The sequence below is a fragment of the Notolepis coatsorum genome (assembly GCF_963971535.1).
Source record: "Notolepis coatsorum genome assembly, chromosome: 15".
Lineage (NCBI taxonomy): Eukaryota > Metazoa > Chordata > Actinopteri > Aulopiformes > Paralepididae > Notolepis > Notolepis coatsorum.
In genome coordinates this window covers 13505596-13528274 of record NC_140179.1, presented here as the reverse complement: position 1 = coordinate 13528274, position 22679 = coordinate 13505596, and the positions used below count along the sequence as shown (strand labels likewise).

Below are 22679 nucleotides of genomic sequence, written 5' to 3'. Positions count from 1 at the left end.
CGATTATTGAGTTATGGCAGCGATCCATATCCACGGTGTGTGGCTAGAGTCCTGGGATGATATGCGAGTGGCCGGACCGATTTAGGAGACGCACCGAAATCCAACCGGCATATCCGGTTTGGCAACTCGCCGATCATCCACCAGGTGGCAGTATTGAAGCGTTGCAGAGTTGTGCTGAGTCCCACAGCATCAGACAAGGCTCCGTGAGTGAAATATGAATACCATGGCGAAAATATGAAATATGATCAAAATAACGTCGTACGCCGTGATCTGGCAGAATTCGCATGAACTTGAAACCCGTTGTACGACGTTTTTGGCGCAGAAAGTGTTAAGCTACCCTACCCAAAACTAAAAATAACAAAATAAAAATCATTCACATTTGTAACCCTCAAAAACAAAACAAAATTTGGAAAACGCAAAGAGGCTAACGCTAATGGCGCACATAGCAGCTAGACTAACTGCCTAAGAAAACGGGCACAGAGGCACTGAAAGAGGATTTCACCCGTCTAATGAACACACTAGACTAGACAAATATCAAGATGTATCAGTGGACCAATTACATGCTTTTGCAGAGGACAAGAAGCCTTGAATGAATTAATTAATGAAAACTTTATTTAACAGATTGCGAAATGGGTACAATACAGTACGGCTCAATACACACAATTGTTAAGGGGATGCAGACCAGAGAAAGATGTTTGTCTTGTTTACATCAGGGTCCCCCATTTTCAATTCATATTGTCATTTATGACATACACAACATACATGACATTTATGGCATAGGGACATACAGGTATTTAGTACTGATACATTTGTGACATAAACGGTATTCAAATATACAGTACTGTTACCCCTAGATCCTGACAGAGTATATACATATGATGGGGAGGGGACTGTACATTAGGAGGGGGTGGGTGGGTGGGTGGGTGGGTGGGTGGGAGAGAAATATACATACGGTGGGGAGGAGACTGTACATTTGGAGGGGGTGGGTGGGGGAGGAGACTGTACATTTGGAGGGGGTGGGTGGATGGGAGAGAAATATACATACGGCGGGGAGAGAATATATACATGCGGTGGGGAGGAGACTGTCTATTAGGAGGGGGTGGGGGGTTTGGACATTTACGGTGGCCAGTTTCTAATTGCAGCCACCCGTAGGTGCTCTTTGAGAGCGGTTTTGAAGGAGGGTAGGGATTCACATTCCTTTACGGCTGTGGGTAGGGCGTTCCACATTAATGTGGCATAATTGCAAAACGTGTTTAGTCCTTCGTTTGAGCCGAATCTGGGTTGAACGTGATTTTGTGGAACTCCCTCTGGTGTTGTGGTCGTGGACTTCACTGACCTTTAGGAAGTATTTCGACAGGTACATGGGTACCTTAGTGGTGTGTAGTGTATCTTGTAGACCAGGCCCATTGCAAGCTGCTGTCCGAATGGTTTTGACACAGTGGACGACAGGATAACTTCCGACAGAGGTACAGACCACGGATTTTCCACTAAAGTGTAACGATACATCAACCGTTAACCGCTAGTGTCATAAACGCCACGGAGCCGGTGTGGAACTAGAACGACTGCGGCGTTGCCTAGCAACTGAAAACACCATGTGAAACGGTCTATAAACCTCTGATTACAATCACCCCTGTTTTTAGTGCCGCCTACCCCTCTTTCTGCTCACTGGATAGCCCTTGTTTCAGCTGCCATCGCAGCCGTATCACATGTAACAGTCACAGGCGGGGGGGGGGGGTCTTCCCGGGGGGGGGGGTCTGACCCATAGGTTAATGCAAGGCTCGGCTTTCTGTCTTCGCTGGCCATGAATGATGAATAGGAATAGACAGCGCCCTGACTTTGCGGTGACCCCAAGTTACTATGCTCCCGGAGTGGCTGGGCATGGCGGTGAATTGTGCTCCAGTTCTGTGTGTCTGTTGGTTTGTGTGTGTGTGTGTGTGTGTGTGTGTGATTGCTGCATGTTGTGCTCCTGGAGTGGCTGGTGTGGCAGTGCACCATCAATTATTCTTATTCCCCCGGTTGGTTATACTGTTTTGTATGGGCATGCATGCACGGATTGGACGCATACACGCACACACACACACACATATACACACACACACACATACACAGACACGCACACACACGCATAAACGCACACATGCATGCACACACACACACACACATGCATGCACACACACACACACACACACACACACACACACACACACACACACACACGCATGCATGGGTCAAGTGCAGAGACCCAATCGCATCGGCGACCCAAGAAATTGCATGTGTGTGTTCCTGTGTGTGTGTGCCGCCCATTTTTTTGTTAGGATTTTACTGTAAGCAGTCTAAAACATGGTTGTTTTTTAAATGGTTGAAATTTTATGATATTTTCTGTGTATCTGATTCTGACCTGATGCACAAACGCAGCACACACACATCGCATGACGTGGATTGGGCGCAAAGGATCACGGTTGAGGTTGAACACAACAGCAATGGGTAACTTACTAGTTGCGTCTCAAAACATTTCTAAAAAAAGAATATTATGATTTCTTTAATGACCCCAAAGCAAAATGGATATACGGTATTTTTCTAAGGCATATAAACAAAGTAATTTAGAAGCTGTACCGGGCTGCACCAGGCAGCCTATATTCGAATACCAACCGCTTTGTGCGTTTTGTGAATCTGATTGGCCACTGACGTGTGCACCAATCGTGTGATGGCAAGTTCTTTCGCCGGTTAAGCTTAGGCACTCTTTCGAAGTTGGTTAAGGTTAGAGTTTGTCTTAGAGCAGGGCGATAGAACGCCAGCCCTGATTCCAAATTCTAACCTTAACCAACTTCGAAAGAGTCGCCTAAGCTTAACCAGTGATAAACTAGGCGTTAGGTAGTTTGCTGCTGGTTGGGGCGGAAATGGGCGCGTCACGCGATTGGGCGCATATGTCACATGACCAGAAACGTCAGTGGCCAATCAGATTAGCAAAAACGCACAAAACGGTTGGTATTCGAATAGACGCCACCGGGCAGAAAAGATCATTGATGCCAAGATGAAACGTCGCATTTTGCTGCATTAAGGTAAGACAATGGTTAATCTATTATTGGATGCCTTCATTTGAACACTTAATTTGCACTATATATTAAAAGCGTGGGGCTCGCCTCGCATAGCCTAGTGGGTGTGTGTATATTGACAAAAAAGGAAAAGATTTGCGCGCTGCGCGCGTTATTGCCTCCCCTTCAGCGCACCCACCGCCTATGACGTTATTACCGTAATTCCTCTAATAGTAACCGGGTCTCAAATACAAGCCGGGTCTCTATTAATGGCCGGGTGCGCTCTTGAGCTAAGCAATTATAAGCCGGCCTCCTAATACAAGCCGGGTTACTAATATACTGAGCTGCATACTGAGCTAGTTACTTGATTTCACTTTGAAAACGTTGAAATGACCAGTGACCACCTGTAATTGCACTGTTTACTATTTCATACAGTACTTGGTTTCAATAAATGAACCCAGTACATTTTACTGGGTTCAAACTGACACAAAATGTTGATTTATTCATTATGATCCGTTTGAAAATTTGAAATATAGGCCTCCCTCTTATACAGGCCTCCTCCTAATACAAGCCTGGTACCCGCTACAGTTGAAACAAATACAAGCCGGGGTTACTATTAGAGGAATTACGGTATATCACTTATCTCCGCACCCCCAACTCTGACTGACTTCCCGCGTCCCGTGTGTGTATGTGTGAGTAAGTGTGAGTATGTGTGTGAATATGTATGTGTATATCTATGTGTATGTGTAAATATGTGTATGTGTATGTGTAATTAAATATGTGTATGTGTAATTATGTGTATGTGTATGTGTAAATATGTGTATGTGTAATTATGTGTATGTGTATGTGTGTGTGTAAATGTGTGTAAGAGTGTGTGTGTGTATGTGTACGTGTGTGAATGTGTGTGTAAATGTGTGTAAAAGTGTGTATGTGTGTGTGTGTGTGTGTGTGTGTATGTGTACATGTGTGAATGTGTAAGTGTGTGTATGTGTACAGTAGGTGTGGGGTGTGTGTGTGTACAGATGCTGACTGTGCAGGACCACGGACAGGGCTCTGTGCTGCTGTGTCCGAGATTAAAAGGATGACAGAGTATTACCCAGGAACGAGAGAAGCCCCAGTGCCCTCCTCCCTGACGCTGCAAGCAGTCATCCCGTTGCTTGTATGATATTCATCATTCTCTGAAGGGAACGTGGCTCAGGCCTCCTGCTTGAGGGAAGTGCATTCCTTTTTGTCAAATGGATTCTTCTTTTTTACTTTAGGGCAATAAATTCTTCAGCCAAAGAATAAATGAATACTCAGCATTGTGCGCCCCTGAATTCCCCAAACTGCTTACCATTTCATTTCCTGTTCTCCATCCATCTCTCTTAGTTAGTTACCGGGGGGTTCTTTTTTTTATCTGACAATTTAAAAGATGGATATACAATGCAATGCACAAGATACATTGTGTGTTGCATTAATGCATAACACAAATTTCATTTTTCATTTAACCTTTGTTTAGTTTCTCGGAGACCATTGAGTGTGGACCCCAGGGACGTGCACAGGACTTTAGAGGGGCAGGTGCTCAAAGGCTGAAAAGGGCACTAGGACTGTGTGTGTGCGAAGCGAGCGTGTGTAGCCCGAGCGAGCCCTATTTTTGCGGGCCCTTTTTGGGCGGGGGGCCCCCTTTTTATGTTTTTTGGGGTTTTTTGGTGATCAAATATTGAATATTGAACTATAATAAATAATCAGTGCAGGAGCTCACTTATCCTTGAAAGACACTTTTATCACTGACTTAAAAGGCCCATACATCTCCATAAATGTTCAGGGGGGAGGGAATAAGTGCTTACCCTACTATGACGAACCAGAAGAGGTTTGTCACATAAAGGGAGTCAACACACGTGATAACAATTTAACAAAGAATTTATTTAATCCTATCTAAACAAATAATAATCGAATTAAACAACAAAGGTATATATCAGAACTGACAAAGGATCCCAAAGTTGGTTCACTTGGTGGCTGATACAACCTGTCCTGTTTGGTGGGGTAAGCAGATGGGAGAAGCAGACAGAGAGGGAATTAGACAGAGACACATATATTGAGGTGCAGGCAGCTCTGCTCTGCACAGGTGAGTCTAATACAGTTAACGAGCCACCCACTCCACCATGCTTCCTGGTGAGTCAACAGACTCTCCATTAGCAGGTAGAGTGGGGGTCGTCACACCCTCCCCCTAAAGAAAAGGGTTCTCCCCTATTAACAAATTAATTTTTTATTTACAAGTGACTAACCAAACTAAATCAATACATAAACTCAACACAATATTTTGTCCCCTATATTCCAATCAAAATAAACATTGTTTTACCCTTCACCCATTCCCCTCACCATCCTGCCTCCGCTCTCAGCAACATAGGGCCCTAAGAAGCTATTTAAGAGAGCAGGAGACAGTAGGGATTGGGGAACAGATAGAGAGAGGCAAAACAAGGTATCCTCATGGGACCAACTTAGGGTATGCGGGACAATGCGTCCGCAATCACATTCTGAGACCCTTTAATGTGACGAATGTCCAAAGAATAGGGCTGTAAAAACAAAGCCCACCTCATCAACCTCTGGTTGGGATTTTGGAGGGACTTTAAAAAGGTCAAAGGATTATGATCCGTGTACGCCACCAGGGGAGTCACCCCTGACCCCAGATACACGTCAAAATGTTGGAGTGCCCAAATCAGTGATAACGCCTCCTTCTCGATAACTGAGTAGTTAAGTTGGTAGGTGTTAAATTTCCTCGAGAAGAAGGCCACCGATTTATCCACCCCATGCACATCCGCCTGCAGGAGGACTGCCCCTGTTTTTTGAACAGTGCCCGGATACGCTGAAGGTGTTCAGACCATGTGTCGCTGTAGATCACCACATCATCCAGGTAGACGGCACACCCATCCAGACCAGCCACTACTTTGTTCATAAGGCGCTGGAAAGTAGCGGGGGCATTTCGAAGACCAAACGGCATAACCAAGTATTTGTACAACCCAGAGGGAGTGATAAAAGCACAAACCTCCTGGCCACGCTTAGACAGCGGGACTTGCCAATAACCTTTTAAAAGGTCAAACTTACTCACGTAAGTAGCCGATCCCACCTGATCTACACAGTCTTCCATGCGGGGAAGAGGAAACACATCTGGTTTGGTAATGTTATTCACTTTACGAAAGTCAGTACACGGTCTATAGGTTCCGTCGGGTTTACCGACCAACAGGCAAGGCAACGCCCAACTTGACGAAAATGATTCGGCAATTTGGTTGTCCAACATATACTGAACCTCATTGTCCAAATGCTTGCGTTTCTCGGGTGAGACACGATAGAAGCGCTGCTTTATTGGGGCTGCCTCTCCCACATCCACATCATGTTCAATTAGATGTGTGCGTGAGGGTACATCTGAAAATAAAGCAGGATAACGGTTAATCAGAGCTATTAACTCAACACGCTTCGAGTCATCCAAATCTGCCAAAATCACATCCAACCTCCCCAATGACTCTGAATTTTTCAACCGCCCCTGCAACACCACATCCGGGTTTACTCCTTCCTCAGGGCCGGCTACTGGAGAGGTGGACCTGTCCACTGTAGTGGTACAAAGAGAGACCCCAAGAAGTGCTGTATATTCTGTATTGTTTAATATAAATAATTTTTTTATTCCAATCCCGATTTGTATTTGAGATTCCCAAATCCCATCGGACTTGACTTCTTCGTGTCCCTCAATGAGTGTAATACCAGCATTCAACTGTATGCGCCACAGCGGTTTCTATCATCATCATCATCACCACCCACGCTATGCATAAAATATATAGGTCCGCGGAGAGGCACGCTGGGGAGGCCGTGCAAACTGCAATGTAATATGGGGCATCTCTCTCTCTTTACCTAATATTTTGATTCTATTCTGACATTTTTCAGTTGGAAGGGCAGTCTATATGCGCAATGGTAAAAAAAATATATATATATTTTTTAAGGGGCACTTTTTTATGAGACACAAAAGGGCAGGTGCTCGAGCACCACTTTGGCTCTATGTGTGCATGCGCCTGGTGGACCCTCATGGAGGAGATTTATTTACCATTTAAAGGCAGCACAATGCTTTTTATATTGTCACACATGTACAGATTTAACTATACCTCTGAGAGGATGGTTGTGAACCCCAACCCATTCAGACTGAGCATCTCAGCACGAGTCCCGGCAAGAGGAAAGAGTGATGCAAAACGTTTTCCAAAGTATATCGTATATATTGAATAAACATAAACGTGATTAAAAAAAAGGGGAATGTAACCCGTAAAGACACAAACAACAGGAAGAAGGTAAGGGAGAACGAACAGGGATATACAAGAAGACAAACCAAAACAGGTACAAGTAGAATACTAAACAATAACTAAACAACCAATCAACTGACAAAATAATCAAGTGTCACAGACAGGACACAACCAAAACCCCACATGGTTGGGAAACAGGGAAAACACCCAGCCCCACAAACACAAGGCTATTACAAACTAACAGAGTGCCACGAGACACTCAATCTTACCAGTAAGACAAAACACTGAAGCTACTAAGTAGCAGTGTGAACCCAAGGAACACACAGTCCCACACAACAGGGGAAATAAAGCCAACACAATAGCTAATCCACACAATAGTGGCAATAAGGCCAACACAATATCCAGTCCACTCAATGGCAATGGCAAAAAAAAGGCCATGAGTGTGTGCAGGATCTCAGGTTTTATCCACCCGCCCCTTAACACATTCCCTGCCACGCACTTTCAGCATCTTATACCATTCTCTGCCAGTACTGTAAATCTATGGAGATGTTCACCTTCTTTGCAGGGCTATAACTTTTTAAATTGTATTGATAAATTGACATTACTATGGCCCATTCAACATCGATTATCTATCGTTCAGGATGTAGGAACGTTTTACTTTTTCATTCACACATTCATACTTAAATACCGTCTAGAATATAAATGTTTTTATCGTTTTCTGCAGTAATTCCTAGAACGTGAGATATAGGCATAAATGCATATATAGATTATCAAATGCCGTTTGTTGCCAATCCACGCTTATATTAAAAATTTCAACTGTACATTATCCTAAACGTTATGACTGATCATGCGCGGATGAACGGATGGGGGGGGGGTCGTTTATAATTCCGTGATCGTCGTTAAATGCTTTATGTAGTATGGGTGATATATAGATCAGAGCAGTTTGGATGGATAATAATAAACAAACAGGCTGAAAGTAACGTCAGCTTCCTCTTACCGTTGGGCGATGAGACTGGAGCAAAAATATCCCAGTTATTTGATGGGGATCGAGTCGATCCATTTCCGGTTTGTATAATAATAGTACACGCCCAAATCTGTAAAGCGTTTCCGGCGGTGGATGTGTTAACACATCTTGCACCATTCACGTTGTACGACGTGTTTCAAGTTCATGCTAATTCTGCCAATCCACGGCGTACAACGTTATTTTGATCATATTTCATATTTTGGCCATGTTATTCATATTTCCCTCACAGAGCCTTGTCTGATGCAGTGGGACTCGGCACAACTCTGCAACGCTTCAATACTGCCACCTGGTGGATGATCGGCGAGTTGCCAAACCGGAAATGGCCGGTTGGATATCGGTGCGTCTCCTAAATGCGTCCGGCCACTCGCATATCGTTGCAGGACTCTAGCCACACACCGTGGATATGGATCGCTGCCATAACTCAATAATCGACATGATGCGTTATTGCCCGCCATGCGTTGACCGCCAGACCTCGCTGTACAGCGTTATTGAGATCAATATTTAATTTTTTCGCCATGGCATTCATAATTCATATATACAGCCGCGACGCTCCAGCTGGACCCTATAGGTGACGGCAACAACGGCTCAATACTGCCGCCTGGAGGATGGTCGGGCGAGTTACACTCGACTACAGGATATGCGTCGATTAAATTCATCCGGCCGTCAGATATCGTTGCATGACTCCCGACAGACACAATGTACATAATGGATCGCTTTCTAAACTTAATAATCTATATAATTTCTGCGTTTATTGCGACATACAAATCGGAAATGGACCTAGGCGATCGATGTCGTATACTTGGGATCTTTCACCGCCAGTCTCTTTGACCCACGGTAAGAGTACACTAATGTTATTTTCAACCCAATTGTGAGTTTCCTTGTTTGCAAACCATCTGATCAATATATCCACCCAACCTACATAAAGCATTTACTGATGATCGGGGAATTATAAACGACCCCCGCCCCCCTTTCCTCCACGCATGATGAAGCATAACGTATACCGATCATATACAGTTAAAAAAAAATTATATAGCGTGTATAGGGGGGAATCGGCAATCAATAATCTATATATGCGTTTAGGCCTATAATTCACGTTCTAGGAATTACTGCAGAAAACGATAAAACATACTTATATTCTAGAAGGTATTTTTGTATGAATGTATGAATGAAAAAGTATAACGTTCCCACATCCTGAACGATAGATAATCGATGTTGAATGGGCCATAGTAATGTCAATATAGCAATACAATTTAAAAAGTTATAGCCCTGCAAAGAAGGTGAGCCACTCCATAGACTTATAGCGCTGGCAGACTGGGTACAATGATGGGTACAATGCCCGGCGGGCAATGTGTTAAACACACATTGGTTGCCAGCCGGATATGACGATTTATCGCATGGATGCCACCACGTTAATCAATGGGAGGACGAGCACATTTGCGAACGCATAAACTATATCTTAAATTATGGCTATGTGTCTAATACACCCGTCGCTTATCAATGACTTGCTTGCAGTCAACATGTACGAAACGGATTGGTTTTTCATCGGTACATTTCCGTTTTATACCGTTTTGAATACGAGTATAGTTTCGGAGAGATCTAGTCATTTCAGAGAAATTCCGCGAAAATAGCCATTTACTGGAATACACAAAACACGTTGTCATTTTCCGGCTGATTTATGAATCGTTTTCAAATAAACGCTAGATTAACAAGAGTATTTGTGTTCTTATGCACGATACAAAAGCGGGCTGAAAAATAATTTATTCGTGCCGCGCTCAGCGCCTAACGCCACACACACACACACACACACACACACACACACACACACACACACACGTGAAATCTGTGAAAAACAACTCTGATTAACCCAAAACTGGTAACATAGATTCCTTACCTCAGATCAGATGTTCTGCAAAAAGATGAATCCAATTCCTGATCACCATTCCAAATATTGATCGCGTTTATTGATCCAACGTTATAGCCGAAACGCATAATCCAACCTGCTTCCATCCTCGCCAGTGAATCTGGTAACACGACACTGCTTGCCAGAGATAGGAAAATCCTGGACCGGAGTATTTCTCTGATGCACTTTTTCACTCAATCCAATCCAATGATGTGCATTACCATCCGGGAGACGATAGGGGGCGGTATTTGCCCTTTTCGAGCTCAGAGTCATTCCCAGTGATAATGTCAGGCTGGCCGGATGAAAAATGAATGGATATCACTAATAAAAGAAATAACGATTAAATAACGAGAAATCTCGTTATTGGCAACCAATGTGTTAATGAGTGATTGCCCTCAGCTGTAGTCATCATCAGGGAATCAGCCACTCTACAGGAAAGGGCGGGCGCCACCTGAGAATGGGAACAAAAAGGGGAATCATCAGCAGGGGATGTCACAATATCCACCACAGTCGCAATATAATTTGAAATGAAATACGTTGCACAGGTGGTGCTATGGTTAGACTGGTGAGGGCTCAACACAGAATACCTAGTTAGAAAAGTCTTGAGTGGATTGTTTACTAATGATTCAAGTATTTCAGACAGTTCAGAGACGGGATGATAGTTATTAATATCTATGCAGTGGAGAAATATATGAGCAACATTCCACACTATGGGAATCACTCTGTTTATTAAGTTATATTATATTAGACCGTCTTCTCCAGTTGCTTTCTTGGAATCAATGGCGAGAAGTGCTCCAGCAATTACATTAGGAGTGAGACGTTGGAGGGTAAACTGAGGGACGCGTGACTGACAGTCTGTACAGAAACACATTTTTTTTATCATTCCATTTGGGCTGTGGGGGTGCTTAATGTCTGAAGGAGTCAACGGAAGGCTTCTTGTCCTCTGCGAAAGCATGCAATTGGTCCACTGATGGATACATCTTGATATTTGTCTAGTCTAGTGTGTTCATTAGATGGGTGAAATCCTCTTTCAGTGCCTCTGTGCCTGTTTTCTTAGGCAGTTAGACTCTGGTATGTGCACCATTAGCGTTAGCCACGCTTCTAGGCCTCTTTTCTTTTGGAAAGAATGATACAAATAATTTTTTATTTTTTTTTTTATTTACTAATAGGTTGGCAGTCGACTACGGCTCCTTTCAATCGATTAGTCGACTATTGGACTAATAGGGGTCAGCCCTACTATGATGTTTTTAGTTGTGCCCAAGGTCCAAGACACCAGAAGCAAAACTTCTATCATTGACCTATTGGATCTTTGACTTCAAATAATTTTTTAGATTAGGTCCAGTAGGGTCAGTAATCTAAAATCTGTTGTGTTAGGTTGAGATGATCACACGCCTCCCTCCAATAATCAGACACATTAGTCAACCAGTTTAGATTAACCCTTTGGTTGCCGAAAACGGAGATCTACGCTTCTGTGGCCCAGCGGTTGAGTGCCGGAAATGTAGATCTACGTTTCTGTTTTGGTATTTATTTTATTCGCTATTGCCATTCATAATTCATTGGGGCAGCCTGTGCATGCTGTACTGAATGTGTCTGAGATTGCAGACGGTCAATACCGCCACCTACCGCCTTGCGGCCGCTATTGCACTCCATTTGAAACTATGTAGTTTATTTTCTCTACCGAGCTGCGGCGTGGGGGCGGGTCCTAAACACTCCGGCAAAACAAGTGCTTGTAGGGATGGCTTGGACAACTGACCCCGCCCGCCCGTTCATGTGCAATGCCGGATAACGTCGGAGACAGGATCGCTGTGGATATCTGGAATGGCGATCAGATAATTGGATTATTCTTTTTGCAGTACACCAGAGACCAGGTAAGGACTCTATATTACCAATATTGCGTTGATTCGATATTTTTCCCCCCGCGATTGCTCTGTGTCTGTGTGTATGTGTGTGTGCTGTGTCCCGTTGGCAGTGATCACAGCACGGAGGTGCGCCCCGCTCCAACCCCCCTTTCATGTATGCACAAGGAAACATATTACCAATAATCTAGCGTTGATTTCAGGATGATTCGATAATCAGGCGAAAAATGGCAACGTGATAAGTGGATTTGACTAAAGGGCTGTTTTGACGGAGTTCCCTGGAATTACACAGGATTACTCTACCACTATACTCATATTCACCACGGTATAAAACGGAAATGTATAGATGAAAAAAGAATCTGTTTTTTGCACGTTGACCGGAAGAAACCCACTGACAATCGACGGCGTTATTAGATCATAGCTATAATATAAATTGATTTTTTCGGTTCGCACACACATATTTCTAGGGGCATATGCGAGCAATATGGTCGCACTGTAGAGCCCTGACATGCCATGGGTATCTTAGTGGTGTAGTATACACCTGAATACATTTAGATTTCATCATTATTATTATTCTAAATAATAGTCTGTCTCCAGGGTTTTTTGCAGTGGCAATTGAATATGCAAGGAGTGCAGCCCCTATTCCAGACGACACGGGCACTGGGTCTGTCACAGCAGTGGAGGTCAGACCCTACTGTGGGTTCTGTCACTGAGTGGGCGTCCGTTCATGAGAAACAAAAGGCCATGTATACATATACAGCTTGTATTGTGTTGTCATGTTCATATCGATCTGCTTTTCTCTCTTTTTTTATTACACATCACACGCATGTGTGTGCGCATACATGTGTGTGTGCATGCATGTGTGCATGCATGCGTGTGTGTATGTGTGTGTGCGTGTGTGCATGTATGCATGCACCTGTGTGTGTGTGTGCATGCATCTATGTGTGTGTGTGTGTGTGTGTGTGCATGCATGCATGCATACGTCTACTATATGTGTGTGTGTGTATGTGTGTGAGTGTGCATGTGCATGCGCCTATGTGTGTATGTGTGTGTGCATGCATCTATGTGTGTGTGTGTGTGTGTTGTCTTGGCTCTCTGTCTCTACAGAGATAAGACTACAGTGTTCTGGATGAGTAGACACTGCTGTTCTGTCTCTCTGCTGTCTGCTATCTGAGGGGCGGTCACACACAGCCTGGCACACACACACACACACACACACACACAGGGGGCGACAGTGGCTCAGGAGGTATAGAGCAGTCGTCTGGTAATCCAGAGGTTTTCCCGGTTCGATTCCCGCTCCTCCCGGGCACTGCGTGTCGAAGTGTCCTTGAGCAAGACGCTAAACCCCTAACTGCTCCTCCGATGAGCAGGTTGTTGGCACCTTGCATGGTCGCCTCTGCCGTCGGTGTGTGAATGTGTGAGTGAATGGGTCAAATGTGAGGAACAAATTGTAAAGCGCTTTGGATAAAGCCTCTTTTGCTTGCTTGCTCACACACACACACACACACACACACACACACACACACACACACACACACACACACACACACACACACACACACACAGTCACACACACACACACACACACACACACAGACACACAGACACTAGGAATGGGCACGAGTAATGTTTTCCCAGATCAAGAACTTCCTATCCGCCACTTCCAAGTGGGAACATTAATTAATACTTAAATTATATAATGGAGAATATCCATATTGCCAATAATTCTTCATTCTTAACCCATTCCGTGCCAACCACGAGTATAGTCGGGTTAACTAGTCAACCGTTCCGTGCCAATCACGAGTATAGTCGGGCTTTAATCGTTATTTCTTTTATTAGCGATATCCATTCATTTTTATCCATCCAACCTGATGTTATCATTGGGAATGGGTCTGAGCTCGCAAAAGGGCAAATACCGCCGCCTATCGTCTCTCGGATGGTATTGCACATCGTTGGATTGGATTGGCTGGGAATGTGCATCAAAAAAATTACTCCGGTCCGGGTTTCCCTTCTCGGGCATGCAGTATCAGATAACAGATGGACCGAGGACACTCAGAGCAGCGTGGATTATGTGTTTTGGACTATAACGTTGGATCAATAAACGCGATAGATATTTGGAATGGCGATCAGGAATTGGATTAATCTTTTTGCAGAACATCTGATGTGAGGTAAGGAATTTATGTTACGAATCTTGGGTTAATCAGATGTTCCTGTATCACCGCCATCGCAGCGCGTGTGTGTGTGTGTGTGACGTTAGCGCTGAGCAAGTCACGAATAAGCGATTTTTCAGCCCGCTTTTGTATTGTGCATAAGGACACATATACTCTTGATAATCTAGCATTTATTTGAAAACTATTCATAAATCAGCCGAAAAATGACAACGTGCTTTGTATATTCCACTAAAGGGCGATTATCGCGTATTTCTCTGGAATTACTAGGAATCTCAAACTATAGTCGTATTCAAAACGGTATAAAACGGAAATGTACCGATGAAAAAACTATCCGTTTCGTACATGTTGACTGCAAGCAAGTCATTGATAAGCGGCAGGTGTATTAGACCCATAGCCATAATTTAAGATATAGTTTAAGCGTTTGCAAATATCCCCGTCCTCCCATTGAGTAAAGTGCTGGCATAGAAGCCCTAATTTGGTCACATGGGTGTGGCTCTGAATGAGTTAACATTGAAAACAACATAAAATAAATAAATAACATCAGTATCCACAATGTAGTACAAAAGAAAAAGAAAACAACAGCTTAGAATCCAGAAGATTGACAATAGTCACCTCCCCTTTCCTCTTTTTGCTAATATCATTCCTTTATCATTTTTTTCTGCTTTGCTTCATTTTATCTTGTAGCCCATTCCGCACAGTTACTCCATAGGATGAATTAGTTGAGTAGTGCTTGAGCAATTGTTTAGCAAAATCTATTTTTAAAATGCATGTTAAAGCGCATGGCAGCAGCAATAATGAGATATTGCACGCAAACACATACATAAACACGCTACCGATTGTATTATGTCTCGCTTCACATTAACAATGCACAGAAATATGCCCGATGCTTAATAATGCATATTGTCAGTCAAAACAGTCATCATTTGTAATAATAATTATATTACCTGCACTCTTTCTGCAGCAGGTCTCTCCGCTCATAAAACGACATGTCCGTCGTATCAATGGTCTATGAATGCTACACAAAGTGAGCGACATGTTGTTGGCACAATTTGGAAATGCACAAACGCAAACTTAAAAAATTTTATCTTTTAGATAACGCTAAGCTAGCTTTCAACACAACAACGTTTTCCGGTACGCTCTCATGCTCCACAGCTGTGTAGAGCAGGGGTGTCAAACTCATTTTCACAGAGGGCCACATCAGCATTATGGTTGCCCTCAAAGGGCCAAAGACCGTATAAATGTTAATGTAATGTAAAATAAATGTAGCTACACATTTACATATTGTTAAACATGGTGTTTCTGTATTTATTACTTATTCAAGTTATACATATTGCATATTCATTTGCATAAATGTAAAAATATATGTTAGCTTATGTTATTTTAACAAATAATTTTAGTTTATCAGAACCCCATATTACTCCACCAATCAATGATCAAACCATTCAAGTAAATAACAAAGAAGAATATCATCAAATACAAGCTATGACATTAAGTTTGTTCAAAACCTTTTTGTCACAGTCAAGAGGGGCAGAACTAACAACTGTTGCAAAGAGCTGCAAAGAACACGTGGGACAGATGTAGCAGATGTTACAAAAACAAATGGCTGCACACAACCTTGCAGAGGCCATACATCCAACTAATGGAAGATAGTTTAATTAACTTTAATGAACAGATTGCAGAATGGGTACAGTACAGTACAGCTCAATACACACAATTGTTAAGGGGATGCAGACCAGAGAAAGACTTTCGACTTGTTTACATCAGGCTCCCCCATTTTCAATTCGTAATGAAATTGCTATTATGTGTCTGCATGAACACACAACTGTAATTGTACTCAAAAATAACAAAATAAGGGTTGTCTCAGTTCACAACTATATTGGTCAAGTTTTGGGTGGGACTTGTTTGCGTCCCTACAGCTTCTTATTCAATTGAGCGAGATGCTCGGTTATGTCACACAGCCAGTTTGCATCTGACAGTTCAGACAATATTTCTTCAACCCTTTGTTACCTATTCCGCCTGGATCTTTTTTGTATTTTGGGCTGTAAAATTGTCAAAGAATGTCTGAGGAGTAAGTGCTTTTGGCTTTTTTCCTTTGTTACCTCAGATGTTCAACATACATGTATGTGTAAGAATGTGTAATAACTAAGGCTGTCAAAGTTAAAGCTTTATTAACGCATTAACCCACAATTATTTTAACACTGCTATTTTTTAACCCAATATTAAAGGGGAACTATCTTATAAATGGCCTTTTTGAGTGTTTAGCATTGTTTCCTAGCTATGTGAACTTATATTAATATGATCTATGTCTCAAAATTCTCATATTGGCGCATTCTTCCAATTCTCCTCTCACAATATTCACCCTCACTGAACTGAGTCATTTGAAAATGTGCGCGATATGTGATGTCAGAAAGACACCGCTGCATGTTTTTTTTTTTTTATCCACTTTTTCTCCCATTTTTCTATATTTTTCTCCCATCCCAATTTCGTATCATCCAATTCAACCCTCCCCTGTCACGAACGCTGTTTCTTGCCTCCCACAAGCCGGCTGCAATGTGGACTAAGTCATACATAGCACAAGTCCCCTCCGGTACTTGAGGTAACAGCAGTCGCATCTTTTCACCTGCGCAGCTCGATCTCTCAGTGTCGAGGAGTAACGCGTGGGAGGCTCACGCTGCCCCCGACACTTCCTGATTCTACTGCGCAGGCGCACCAACCGACTTGTAGGAGTCGCTTGTTCACAACGTTCGATCCCCACCCTTCAGTTTTCCCTCCCCGTAATACGGCCAATGTGTATTACTGCGGACGACCAGCTAAACTGAAAACAATGTGGAGAGCTGGATTCGAACACGCGAATCCTAGCGTCTCCACACTGGTGGCGAGTGCCTTGCCCACTACACCACCTAGCCGCCCGACACCGCTGCATGTTAATGTTCAGGCGGCGCCGGCACGGCGCAGTGGTTTAGGAGCCGCCCTGCAGCCCAGGCTCAAAATGGCTCGAGATCTTGAGGTAGAAAAATGCTGTTTTTGAGGACTTGATTAGAAATACAAAACAATGAATAAATAAAAATATATATATTACAGAGGTGTTCCATAGACTCACAGGAATTGTGTAAAAGTGCCCAAATAGTGAAAGAAATAGTAAAATAGTTCCCCTTTAATGTAAATTTTTTTTTTTTTTTTTTTACCTGAGCTCTTGGGGGGCCACATCAAATGACGTGGCGGGCCGGATTTGGCCCGCGGGCCGTGAGTTTGACACCTATGGTGTAGAGCCTTCCTGTCCTTAGCAGTGCAGTTGCCAAACCAGGCAGTGATGTTCCCAGTCAGGATGCTTTCCACAGCCCCAGAGTATAAGGACTGGAGAATCTTCCCTGATACTTTGAATTTCCTCAGTTGTCTCTGGTGGTAGAGGCGCTGTTTCGCCTTTTTTTTACCATGGTGTGTGTATGTATTGACCATGTCAGGTCCTCCACGATGTGGACTCCCAGGTACTTGAAACTACTCACCCTGTCTACGATAGTCCCATTAATCCACAGTGGGGTGTGCTGTATTCTCCTAAAATCCACAATCAGCTCCTTGATCTTACCAATGTTCAGGAGCAGGCTGTTATCCCGGCACCAGAGTGCCAGGACATCAACCTCCTCCCAGTAGGCCTTCTCGTCGTCGTTAGAGATCAGCCCCACCACCACCGTGTCGTCCGCAAACTTCACTATGGAGTTGGAGCTGAACCTGGCCACACAGTCATGTGTGTACAGCGAGTACAGCAGGGGGCTGAGGACACAGCCCTGGGGGGACCCGATGCTCAGGGTGATGGTGTTGGAGGTGTGTCCACCCACCCTGACCACATGGGGCCTGTCGGTCAGAAAGTCCAGGATCCAGGCCTGCACTCAGGGCGGAGTTCAGACCCAGATCAATCAACTTGTCAGCCAGTCTGGTGGGGACTATGGTGTTGAAAGCTGAACTATAGTCAATGAACAGCAATCTCACCTAGCCCCCCCTCTGACTGTCAAGGTGTTGTGCAGTACCTGGGAGACCGCGTCGTCAGTGGACCTGTTTGTCCTGTATGCAAACTGCAAAGGGACCACGGACGTGGCCAGGGATAGGTTGAATATAGTGGTGAACACTGGGGCTAGCTGGTTAGCACAGGACTTAATTATTCGCCCTGTTATGCCATCTGGGCCTGCAGTGTTCACCCCTATAAACGCTCTCAAAGTACCTCAAAATTATACTCATATACTGCACTTAAGAGTACAAATACTTAGTTACTTTCCACCACTTCTAGGCGCAGACATTCTTATTCCTCCTTAGCATTCACAAAGGTGTCAGGCAGGTCTGAGCCCTTAATTGCTTTACTTTGATTTTTATCTGTGCTTGTATAGTGTGTCACCCTGGAGAGCTTAACACGAACACCACTAATTTCCCCACATGTTCTGATTGGATAGATAGAATAGAATAGAAATACTTTATTCCTCCCGAGGGAAATTTGGCACTACAAATCGCTCACAGTAAACAGTAAACATTTGGGTAGACAAAAACAAAAGGCATGAATAAGAATAAAAATAAGCCTAATAATAAAATACGGTCCGGGATATACATTTCCTATGTTACATTCTAATATAAAATATACAGTAAAAATATACAGAAATAATATACAGTAAGTGTAAAATTGTAAAACTAAAAGTCCAGGAAGATAGTACTGTCACCCTGTGCTCAGTGATGCAGTGAGGTACAGTGATGCATTATAAAGTCTGATGGCTGTCGGAATGAAGGACTTCCTGTGCCGTTCAGTGCTACATCTTTCTAGGGAGTCTTAGTCTAGCACTGAACGTGCTCCTTCTTTCAGCCAAGTCCGTGTGTAGTGGGTGGGAGGGGTTGTCCCTGATGGCGTGGAGCTTAGCAAGGCTCCTCCTCTCCGCCACCACCGCTAGAGAGTCCAGCTCCACCCCTACCACAGACATAGCTAGACTAATGTGGTATAGAGCTCATGCCAGGAATGATCAGACCTAAGCTTCTGAAGGTTTTGTGTATCCATTCCATTCTTGGTGTCCTTGATAGGATTTACAATAATTAAAGTAATTTCAGTTTTCACGTGGAAGCACATGCCTTTTGATCACTGGGAGAGTGCCAGGGGTGGTGTGCGTGCATGTGTGAGTGCTTGTCTGTGTGTGTGTGTTTGTGTGTGAGTACTTATCTTATCTTACATAGTGCTTATTCGGTGTAGGATACTTTTATTAATTGTTAACAACTACTTTCTGTCATTCTGTTTACTTAGCATGGTCTATTTGCCCTCGGTCCTTCTCATGCTGGCTATGTTGGTGATACAAGCATTTTAGCACATTTGTGACCAGGCACAGACTCTGGGTCCTTTAGAGGGATCTTCAATTGTATTATTATTTTTCTTTTTTACATGATATGGTAGTACAGGTTCATACCTTCAAAATAAGCCATCACCTAATCTATGTCTTATGAAACATGCTGATAACACAATACTTATTCCAGAGCTACAGGCCTCAAGAGAAAATGGAACCATTTCTCTTACAATGTATAATGACTACTCTACCCAGAAATCAATGTGTCCCTCCTCACTTCACACCTGCCAGTCTGAGGCCTTTGTTATTCTGATGACTTGTGACCCCGCTTCCATGGACCGCGGAACCGGTAGGGCCAGTCTGGCCCTTTCCCTACCTACTTTGGGGTGTATCAAACATCAAACATTATGTAAACATTTAATATTTTAATATTTAACAATATAATATATCAGCAAATACATTTACGTTCTTATTGCACTTCTGCACGCTTCACGGGTTAATTTCCACTATCTGTAAGCCTACGTAAAAAAAACTAGCCTATCACAAGCGACCAATTCTGTTTCCTAATGATTGATTGGCTATTGTGTCATGTGAGCACATTAGCTCACACTAACGCGCATCCATTTCAAATTGCGCTTTTCAATAGGCTGCTCACCAGTCCGTATCCACATTTCAACCACCAGGAGAAAATCCAGTTTGCGGTGCGTGAAGAGAGCGTTCAAGTTGAAGGCCTTGTTTGATAGCGAGCGAGCGTTGAATAGGGCCAGGGGGGCGGGAGGGGAGCTCCCGGGAGGCTGCACCTGTAGCAGGGAGCGGAGGCTATAGGGGTTTGCGCCGTGACATCCATTGGGCCTCCATGGGCGATGAAACCCAGAGAGAGACAGACTCTGGGCTGGGCCGGTGAATGAAAGCCGGCGGGGAATAATTCCACACACCGGGTTGCGTGAATATTAAAGGCAACCAACTTGTGTTCAGCTTTTCGTTCAGCGTTTCTCTGATTGGCCACACGGCCAATCAATCAATCCACTAGCACACGCCCTTGCGGCAAGAGAGACGCGGCAGAACCAGCGGTGTTCTGTTGTGTGACTGTACTACAGCGGTGTTCTGTTGTGTGACTGTACTAAACTCTTCCACCACATGACCGACATTTGACATACAGTACACCTCCTATCTATGTTGGGATTATGTTTGGTCATGACAAAACAATAAAAATCGCTACTGTTAGTAATGCTGCCACCACCCACTTCAATGACAGAGCTCTCATATTTGCGAATGCATAAACTATATCTTAAATTATGGCGATGTGTCTTGACATACAGTACACCTCCTATCTATGTTGGGATTATGTTTGGTCATGACAAAACAATAAAAATCGCTACTGTTAGTAATGCTGCCACCACCCACTTCAATGACAGAGCTCTCATATTTGCGAATGCATAAACTATATCTTAAATTATGGCGATGTGTCTAATATGGCTGTCGCGAAGTCATTGATAAGCGACAGCCATATTAGACACATAGCCATAATTTAAGATATAGTTTATGCATTCGCAAAATATGAGAGCCGCTGTCATTGAAGGGCTTCTACAACGGAGGAACGGCCGCTGCTGCTGCTGGAGCTGAACCGAGTCAAGCCGCGGGCGGCGCACGGAAGCCGGGGATAAACCACCGCGTCGCCCCGCTGCGCTTCAGGCTCAGCAGCCTCCACGGGCGAAATAACATATAACGTTACAGTTCCACACTGATGTACAGTGAGTGTCTAATATGGCTGTCGCGAAGTCATGCCTCTCCCTCTGAAAGCCCATTCACGCTGTGTATCATAGAGACATAGAGCACTGGGTTTTATCACTGGAGATATATTTCTCACTCACCATTGTATTTTGCGCCATCTGACAATATCATAATGATGTGTTTTCTATATTATATCCACAATCATTCATCTAAAAAATTGTATGGGCTTTGATTAAACATGTAACCTACACCTACTGTAACTTACTGTACCTCTGCTTCCTACAGCACAGCAGGTAATGGCGTTAATCAATGGAACGCGAAACATAATAACGTTACGCTTTCTAGTTCAGCGCATTTCATAACTGTATGGGCTTTGTTTATACACGAGTGAATCTGGTAGTTGGTTGTTAAAAACGCGAAACATAATAACGTTACGCTTTCTAGTTCAGCGCATTTCATAACTGTATGGGCTTTGTTTATACACGAGTGAATCTGGTAGTTGGTTGTTAAAAACACGAAACATAATAACCTTACGCTTTCTAGTTCAGCGCATTTCATAGCACTCCACTGCTACCGCAGCTGAACACAAGTTGGTTGACACAAGTTGGTTGCCCGCGCTGCCGCTCGCTTGCGCTCCTTGGATTTCATTTGGGACGTGGGACGACTGCGCTTGCCTGCGCGTGGGGGCGCGGCCAATCAGAGAAAAGCCGAACACAAGTTGGTTGCCTTTAATATTCACGCCACCGGGTTGGCGGGGTGGGGTTCTCTGGAACTCCACGGGCACCAGGTAGGAGCGACAGGTGTTTTTCCTCGTTTTCTCCGCTTCCTCGATCGTCTTTTGCAATGGGGGACACCGAGGCACGGACGTATTAGCTCGGCTGGGAGTTTGGCCAGCCATGCATTGCATATTATGATACTATTTTGATTGTGACTAAATGTAGGCTATAATCAATAAACAAATGCGTTACGAGCATGTGGCTTGGTTTGGGCGGAGGGAGCAACGTCACATAATTTTGGACAATTGGCCCTACCTATTCCAAATGCGTTCCGCGGTCCATGCTTCTATCCGACCGACCAACCCACCGACCGACCGACCAAGCCACCCACCGACCCACCGACAAGAATGTGTGTGTTTACAAGGGCAAGTTTGTGTGCATGTGAACTTTAACCCTAAACGGATGTTCTCCATTCCCTTCCAGCAAGTGGTGTCAGCAATCCGTGCAGGTGTGAACCCGTCAGCAAAGTCATCCAATCAGACGAGCCTGTGGGACCTAAGCTCCTCCTTCTTTTTCGCTGGGACTGTCATCACCACCATTGGTAAGACTATAATCAATAATCATCAATATCCAATAATTATTCACTTAAATCAAAGATTGACTTTGCTCTATGTACCCTTTTCA

The 22679-nt window shown here is 43.9% G+C and overlaps 1 protein-coding gene across 1 annotated transcript in view; it reads left to right on the top strand.

Moving 5' to 3' along the window:
* kcnk2b (potassium channel, subfamily K, member 2b) overlaps window positions 1–22679 on the top strand; it is a gene marked incomplete at its 3' end in the record, with an annotated part of 127925 nt that overhangs the window by 28178 nt on the left and 77068 nt on the right. The window contains exon 2 of the mRNA XM_084330553.1: window positions 22479–22596. Within this exon, the coding sequence (XP_084186679.1) occupies window positions 22479–22596 (118 nt within the window). The remainder of the gene's footprint in view (window positions 1–22478; window positions 22597–22679) is intronic.